The sequence below is a fragment of the Monopterus albus genome, unplaced genomic scaffold (assembly GCF_001952655.1).
Source record: "Monopterus albus unplaced genomic scaffold, M_albus_1.0 scaffold121.1, whole genome shotgun sequence".
Taxonomy (NCBI): Eukaryota; Metazoa; Chordata; class Actinopteri; order Synbranchiformes; family Synbranchidae; genus Monopterus; species Monopterus albus.
The window spans coordinates 1,917,509-1,926,071 of record NW_018128001.1 but is presented as its reverse complement, the minus strand read 5'-3'; the positions used below and the strand labels follow the sequence as shown (position 1 = coordinate 1,926,071).

General features: G+C 46.4%; 2 protein-coding genes across 4 annotated transcripts in view; one reads left to right on the top strand and one right to left on the bottom strand.

The window, feature by feature from the left end:
• The window catches only part of khk (ketohexokinase), a 9,006-nt gene extending 6,379 nt beyond the window's left edge, over window positions 1–2,627 (top strand). For 2 of the 3 annotated variants that reach the window (XM_020612149.1, XM_020612147.1), the window contains 4 exons: window positions 949–1,095; window positions 1,218–1,306; window positions 1,785–1,942; window positions 2,055–2,626. In XM_020612149.1, the coding sequence (XP_020467805.1) occupies window positions 949–1,095; window positions 1,218–1,306; window positions 1,785–1,942; window positions 2,055–2,170 (510 nt within the window). In that variant the 3' untranslated portion in view covers window positions 2,171–2,626. Of the gene's footprint in view, window positions 1–948; window positions 1,096–1,217; window positions 1,307–1,784; window positions 1,943–2,054 lie in introns of all 3 variants that reach the window. The other variant, XM_020612148.1, reaches the window with a different exon arrangement.
• Window positions 2,628–3,275: 648 nt separating this feature from the next.
• Window positions 3,276–8,563, bottom strand: pltp (phospholipid transfer protein; the record flags this gene model as incomplete). The annotated part of the gene is made up of 14 exons (XM_020612179.1): window positions 3,276–4,065; window positions 4,440–4,516; window positions 4,596–4,659; window positions 4,828–4,870; window positions 5,677–5,744; window positions 6,012–6,176; window positions 6,477–6,536; window positions 6,600–6,776; window positions 6,864–7,019; window positions 7,088–7,151; window positions 7,394–7,549; window positions 7,634–7,762; window positions 7,847–7,946; window positions 8,512–8,563. Coding segments are annotated over 14 exons (1,404 nt in total), but the record flags the coding sequence as incomplete, so codon positions are not given.

Here is an 8,563-nt window from a genome sequence, read left to right as displayed (position 1 = left end):
TTTTTTTTATTCCGGCCCGAAATAAAAATGGCCTTTTCGGCCGAAAATTTTCGGTGGCCGAAATTTCGGTGCACCCCTAGTATCGACGTAACCTGAAAGGCTTGTCAGTGAGGAAGAAGCCACTGCTCCAAGACGCCATGAAAAAGACAGACTACGGTTTGCGGCTGCACATTGGGACAAAGATCCAACTTTTTGGAGAAACAAAACTTGAACTGTTTGGCCATAATGGCCATTGTAATGTCTGGAGGAAAAGGGGAAGGCTCACAGGCCGAAGAACACCATCGCATGGGGGAGGCAGCATCATGTTGTTGGGGGGTGCTTTGCTGCAGGAGGGACTGGGGCACCTCACTAAACAGATGGCATCATGAGGAAGGAAGGTGATGTGGATATGTTGAGGCAACATCTCAAGACATCAGCCAGGAAGTTCAAGCTTGATCGCAAATGGGTCTTCCAGCTGGACAGTGACCCAAGGCAGACCTCCACAATTGTGGCCAAATGGCTTCAGGACAACAAAGTCCAGGCACTGGAGTGGTCATCACATCGAACTATGTGCCAACAAGGAGGCCTCCAAACCTGACCCGGTCCTACCAGTTCTGTCAGGAGGAAGGGGCTGGAACTTCAGCAACTTATTGTTAGAAGCCTGTAGAAGGCTTTCCGAAATGTTTGACCCATGTTAACCAGGTTAAAGGCAACGCTACCACGTACTACCGAGTGTATGTAAATGTCTGACCCACAAGGAATGTGATAACAGAAATAACAGCTGAAATAAACCGTGTTCTCTACTATTATAATGGATAAAGTAGTGACACTAACTGACCTGAGACGGGGAATGTTTATAGGACTAAATCTCATAAGTTGTGAAAAACCGAGTTTAAATGTATTTGGCTAAGGTGGATGGAAACTTCTGAATTCAGCCTTATGTTTCACTGCTACTGTCAATCCCTGCAGGGCCGAAATGCTGAGGAGCAGGTGAAGATGATCCAGCAGGTGGTGATGTATAACAGCACGTTACCACGGCAACAGAGAATCACCATCTCCGTAGAGATTGAGAAAACCAGAGAGATGCTGTATCAGCTGTTTGCTCATGGCGACGTGGTACGAGTTCCTACGAGAACTGGTTTTGGCTAGCTCAACTTGCGCATGATAAAAACTAACACAATGCAGCATGTCCACTCCGATGGCAGAAGTCAGTTCACCAAGTGTTCTCGTGTCCGCAGGTGTTTGTAAGTAAAGATGTCGCTCGACACTTCGGTTACGAGTCGGCTGAAGCTGCTCTCAGAGGTTTCTACAGCCGGGTCAAAGCAGGGTGAGTGGGGGTCCAGCCATTTCTCTCTCACTCGTCGGTCTCACCCGTCTGTCTCTTTCCCACTTGTCTGTGTCCCACCTGTCTTTCTCTCTCACTCATAGGTCTCACCCGTCTGTCTCTCTCTCCCCCACCTGTCTCTCACCCATCTGTCTCTCTCTCACCCGTCTGTGTCTCTCTCTCTCTCTCATCTGTGTCTCACCCACCTGTATGTCTCACCCGTCTGTCTCTCTCACCCATCCGTGTCTCACCCATTTGTCTCTCTCTCACCTGCTCATCTCTCACCCATCTGTCTCTTTCCCACCTGTCTGTCTCACTCGTCTGAATCTGTCCCACCCATCTGTCTCTCTCTCACCCGTCTGTCTCACCTGTTTCTCTCTCTCACTCCTCTGTCTCTCGCTCCCCGTCTGTGTCTCTCTCTCTCACTCGTCTCTCCACGTCTGTGTCTCTCATCTGTTTGTCTCACCCGTCTCTCTCGCAGGGCTGTCCTGGTCTGTGCCTGGGCAGAAAAAGGAGCGGATGCCTTGGGTCCAGATGGCGTGATCATTCATTCAGATGCTTTTCCTCCTGAAGCCCTGGTCGACACTCTCGGAGCCGGAGACACATTTAATGCCGCCGTCATCTACACGCTGTCCAACGGTGCGACCTGTGGCGAACTGGACACAGATCACATCTGTTCTGTGTGCTCAGTACTTTTGTAGTTTCTCCAAACTGTGTAACTTTCTTAAAGACATTTATATTTCGCCCGTAGGTGGAAGTCTGCAGGACGCGCTGACCTTCGGCTGCAGAGTCGCCGGCCGAAAGTGTGGTTTCCATGGTTACGATGGCATCAGCAGAGATTTTACTGAGGACTGGACAAAGAGTTAAAACCGGGTTGTTCAGATTCAGAGACGTGAGGTTATGCTGTAAAAGAGGAGTGAAGTTAAAAGACCAACCAACACTCATGAAGAAATAGTGACAGATTGTTTCAGCACTCAGTTTGTATTTAGTACATGTAAAATAATTATCCTTTTCAAGTGAACTTTAACAGAAAACTACAACTAATCCAAGGAGAAAGAGCTGCACTTTTACATTAATATAATTAGTATAATTTACTGACCATTGAGGTTGGTTAACAGTCACCTGTTTACTCTGTGATATGATCAATACCTGACTTAACTGCTAAGAGGTTACTATTAACTGATAGACTGATATTACTTGATCATTTACAATAAACAAGCTGTTAATAAAATGGTTACCTGTTAACTTTAATGAAGTAACTGCTGTATTATTTTTAATTAATGACAATAAAATCTGCCAAACTGATCAGTGACCAACTGGAGTGAATCCTGACACTGTTCATCAGTTCCTTTGGTGTCCAGTTTATCGCGGGGCAAACACACAGAGAAACACACCTACAACCAGTCTAGAGTCGCCAGTCAACCTAACCTGCATGTCTGGACTGTGGGAGGAAGCCGGAGTGCCTGGAGGAAACCCGGGTGGGGGACTGGGCAGACTGGGCAGACTTCACACAGAGAGCCCCTGGTTGGCCGCCAGGTTCGAATGCAGAAACCTTTCGCTGTGAGGCCCCACTGCTAACCGCTGCCCATCAGTGTTCATGTTTTAATTTTAGTCGTTGGACAAAAAGGCCATTTGATTTTTAATACGCTTTAGTCGACATGAAAACCATCTTTGTTGTGTGCAGTTACCATGGTTACAGGTGTCTCAGTCTCCATGGTTACAGCAGCTGTTTTGTTGTCAGTGTGCATCTGTAAAGCCATTTCTCATAGCACTTCTCCCTGCTCACCCAGCGTCAGCATTAGCACAGCCATGTGCTAATGCAGTGTTGATGCTGAGTTATTGCAGTTTGATTGTTTCAGTGTTTACACAAACAAGTCTTTCTCTGCGTAAAAACGCCTGTTACTGTGACAATCAGCAACCATCAGCTGGTGATTAACGGTGAGATGAAATAACAGGCTGTGAACAGTTCTGGTTTAGTTTTAGTTTACTCAGCACAGTTACATGATGAGGAACCTAGAACCACAATCATCACATACAGGTGTCACATGAAGGTTACAGTACAATGAAGTAACAGATGATGGAGAAGCCAACAGGGCAGTGCAGAGCGAGGGCAAATGACCAGGTTCAGAAAATAATTTGTTCCTGTTGCCGTCAGTCTTCTAAGTGACACTTGAAATGATTGTCGCTAGTGTTGTGTGTTTGACTGTTTATACTACTGACTGTGAATCAAATTACCCCCCGGGGATCATAAAGATACCTTAAACCTTGCTCTATTGTGGACTCAGTCTGACTTCCCAGCCTCCTCTATCCCACAGCTGCCACACCCCTCTGCCCACACACTGTTACACAATACTTCCTGTGTTAGAATAGAGCTCAAGGTTAGCATTACATCATTAATTAATACAATAGGTTTTGCTGACACATAAATGTTGTTTACAGTCATTCAGACACCTGTAAAATCTATTCCCATATGTTTCCCTGTGGTTGCCATGGTTACATGGCATGTCAGCAGCAAGGTTGAACCATCATGAACTCTGACGGCAGCAGCCAGTCACTGTCTGAAAACACCTGCAGTTACATTGTCACAGTGTCACTTCACATAATGTGTCTGTCTCATACACAGCACCACCAGTACACACTCACTGCTGCATGTGTGTACTTTGCATTATTTAGATGTTGTTGGTTTCTCTCTCGGTGGTCCCTGCGATCATTTCTCTCAGTCCTTTGCTGAAGTGAAGATTCGCTCCAATCACAATAAAACCCTGCAGAGATCAACGTAGCCACTGTCAACATCAGGGGGCGCCACTGAGTGCTGCTGTAGAACATTGCATGGTGCCACCTCATAATAATCATAATAATAACCTTTATTGGCCAAGTATGTTACACACAAGGAATTTGTTTCCGGTACAGAACTGAGGTAGCCATCTGCGGCGCCAACTCAACCGATGGCTCTAACCATAGAGTTAGGCTCTAACAATAGGGGGCAACTTGGGGGTTCAGTGTCTGACCCAAGGACACTTCAACATGTGGACTGCAGGCCCCAAGATTCGAACCTCCAACCCTCCAGTTGGGAGACGACCGCTCTACCCACTGAAACACAGTCGCCCCGTGTGTAGATATGTGTAGACAGACTTACGTTATGATATTCAACCACCTCCTCAACGAAATCCATCCCATCAGCCAGAGGGATCTGAACACCCTTCTTTGTCCAGTCTGAACACACAAACATAGTCACCACAGTACAGTCATCACAGTGTCACCATGTTTCACAGCTGACGAATCATGTTCTTACTGTTGATTAGAGGAACCACAGACATCTGCAGCATGGTTTTCAGGGGAGCCTGAAGAGGAATCAGCTGACAGAGATAGGAAGTTAGAGACAGGTGATGTAAATGATGCTCTCTTTGTGACTGCTGCTGGTCAAAACACCACATGTACTGTGTGAAGGCAGATTATACACATCTATGCATCCATGTAGCAGCTGCACTATGTAGTACAAGACAAAATAGTACAACACCACTTACTGCCAGAGACTCCAGAGCTGATTGGTTGGAGAAGATTTTAAACCTGAAAAATGAAAAACGTTTTCAGTCTGACTGAATATAGCCACAAGTGTCACTGAAGCATGTTGCTGATAAATACACACACATGACAAGAGTGTGTGAACACTGTGTACAACAAGGAGGACCAGGAAGATGCACAAACCAAAGTCACCGAGCTGGATTCAAATCTGTGCCGTGTACTGACATCATACGGGCACAAGGTTGAGAATGTTTAACAGACATGAAACATGAATTCTACAAACAACCAGTTACGTACTGCTCTGGAAAAGAGAGTGAACAGCCTAGAAAGCTGTAAAGCCCAGTTCAGGCTTCCATCTCATGAGCCGCTCATATTGACATGTATTCCGAAGATGATACTGTCTGGTACCACATGCGTCGGTAGACTGAAAACTAAACTAAGGGAGGTATAAGCATAAATTTCTACTGTAACGCAGATGATACTCAGTTATATTTTGTCTGTGAACCCAGATGAATCAGATCAGTCGGTCAAACTTCAAGCATGTCTTAAAGACATAAAGGCTGGAAGACCTGTAATTTCTTATTTCATTGTGCTTGGGCCTGAAAACCTTAGAAATCTGCTATCTAATCATACAGTTACTCTAGATGGCATAGCTCTCACCTCCAGTCTGGTCCTGCATGTGGCTCTGACTCAAGCAACAGACCTCCTCGGGGGAAGGGTTTCCATTCTGATCTTCTGGTGTCCTCACTCTATCCGGTAATAAGACCAGCAGCCCACAGGAACCCAACCCAGTGTGTGTGTGTGTGTGTGTGTGTGTGTGTGTGTGTGTGTGTGTGTGTGTGTATATATACCTGCGGAGGTCAGCACGAACAGCCAGACGTTTTCCTTTCATAGAAACTTTGGCATTAAACGTAGTTTCCTGCAGGGGGAGAAGAGCTGACTTTCAGTTTCTGTGTGTGTATGTCTCTATAGTTGTGAGGACAAATCTTAATTTGAAACCCCCACTGTGAGGACATATTGCCTGCTCCTCACACCTTCAAAGGGCTGGGTTCAGAACCTGGTCCAGGTGCTCAGGGTCAGGGTTGGGCTTAGAGATTTATGTAGGTGTAACAGTGAAGGTGAGGGGATGGGGTAAAGGGATGGGTTATGTCAACCAGGATCCTCATAACACTGGAGAGGTGTTTACCATGGTCATGCTGCTGAGCTGGACCGGAGGCTGACCTGGAGGCAGAACCATCACCTTGATGATGGCCGTCATGGTGACTGTCGCTCCAGACGTCTTGATGGAAGTTTTTGGAGGTGAGGTGACAGCAAGCTGCAGTGAGAGCGGAGAGTCCACCAAGGTCGGGTTCTATCCAGAATGCACAGCGAGAATGTGAAGAAAAACAGATACTACACAGTACTCCAGTGGTATACACTGATTTTAAACTGAACAGACTGGTCCCATACGGTAGATATTAAACTGGCCATACTGGTCCCATATGGTAGATACTAAACTGACCCGACTGGGCCTACAGCCCTCCAACTGTTGCAGTATCCTCAGGGAATAACAGGTTACTTCCTCTGGTGACAACTCTGCACTACATTTAGCGGCAAACCCTTTCTACTGTGTGTCCATTATTTTCTACTGTGCTACTGTGTTTCTGCTCACCAGCATCACGATGGCTCCAAAGTAGGTGGTTCTCAACAACATTTCCAAATCTTTGGGCATCTGAAAAACCAAGAAGCAGGCATGATGTTCAGACAGGATCAGTTCTGGGAGAACAATGTGTACCGGGGTGTGTGCTGGTTGTGACCTTCTCATTGACGATGTGCATCTGGAGAACAACCCGCTATCAAAGAAGAACTCGGACAGGGCAAGATAAACCATCCTGTCGTACTCTCTGATGAGCGGATCGACGGCGTAGTTCACCAACGTGTGGTTCTGATGGGAAAGGTCGAAAAACATCCCCTGCACACACAACACACACCGAGTTCTTATCACGTCACACTGGATCATAACTTATTCTACCTAATGATCTAATGTAAACTGACTGACCCTGAAATGCATGTCAAGGCTCCTGGATGTCACCACGGGATCCTCGATCAGAGAATAATCAATCCCAATAAACTCATCAACCTCTGTCCTCACAGGGATCGTTTCCAACATCGAGTTCACATGAACCAGAGCAGCGTGATTCAGAACTGGACAAATCTAAGAGAGAGAGAAGGGTCAGAGAGGGCGACAGAGAGACAGGTGGGACAGAGAGACAGGTAGCAGACCTGCTGGTTGAGGAGGAGCCGCATGCCTGTTGTCAGAAAGCTGGACAGGAAGTCATACACTCTCCTGAAGAGAGAAAAAACACAAAGGTGATGACAGACAGGCTTCCTGATTGGTGGCGCTCAGTTCACATTACAACATGGTGAAACATAACAGTTTCTTGGTCAGTGATTGTTGATAACTGGAACACAATGAGTAGAAAACAAGGTTCTTTATCTTATTCACACATCAGCCATTTAACCAGTAATCGAGAGCAGTCGATTCATCGTAGCAGTCAGTAGTAATCAATAATTATCTGTTCGTTTTACCCTAGTGTTCCACTGAACTTCGCCCTCATTTTGGCGATTCTGGCATCACAGGTGATGTTATTGATCTTCAGCCGTCCTTCATCATCTCTGATCAAGTTCAGAGCCGTGTTGATGTTCACGCCTTCAGCCGACGCATTGATGTTTCCTGTGTCATAACTGAGACAATGAACAAGTCCCCGATGATTAGAGTGCACGTGCCATCATCATCAGTTACGTGTGTTGTTCTGTGGGGGAACTCACAAAAACCAGTAGAGGATCTGTCGGTTGAAACTCAGCGAAATAGATGAGTTCTGAACATCGAACAACAAGCCCACTTCAGGGATGAATTGCAGGTTGGCGTGAGTCAGATTCAACTCTGTTATCTTCACACTGACAACAGACCAGACAGAGTACTTACACACCTCGAGTATCCAGTGTTGAAGTATTACTTTAAATATAATGTAACATTCATACTCAGTGATGCTGTATTGGAAGTGTCCTTCAGTGCCTTTCATCTCCGGCATACTGATGTTACCGAGCTCCTCTTCAACAAACTTCTGTGTCTCAAACTTCACTGAGAACACAGAAAATTGTGTTACTACTTCAGAGATTACATTTGAGGGCAACTGCTCAGAGGTTGGTAAGAACATGCCGGTGAGCAGCAGTGAGGGAAACCTTCCAGGCTGATCGCTCAGGACATCACTGCCACCACCACCTGGGTGCTGGAGGAGATAGTGGAGGCCACGGTCAGTCAGCTTCAGTCTGCTGTCCAGCTGTCACATGACTTAGGAAGAGTTAGTAGATTTGGCGCGTTTCAACGGGAAGGAGACCTGCCGAACCTGCTGGCCCCCCCATGATCCTCTCCTCTCCTTTTCCCCTCTCTCCTCTCCTCCCCTCCTCTTCTCTTCTAACCCTGTATCAAACTGTAGACACTCAGAGGGAGCTGATCCTAAAGGGGCTGTGGGAAGACCTCAGGATCCTCCAGAAGGAGCTACATAATGTTGCTGAGGAGGGAACATCTGGACTACCTCATTTAGCCGCTCCCACACCTACTGTTGAACCTAACTTAAATATGAACCAAATCTTATATCTGGGTTGTAGTTTAAATCTGGATTATAACAACAAATCCATGTACTTACACATCTCCAGTCCTTTGTCAGTGATGCGGATTTTGCAGCCAGCAGGTTCAGC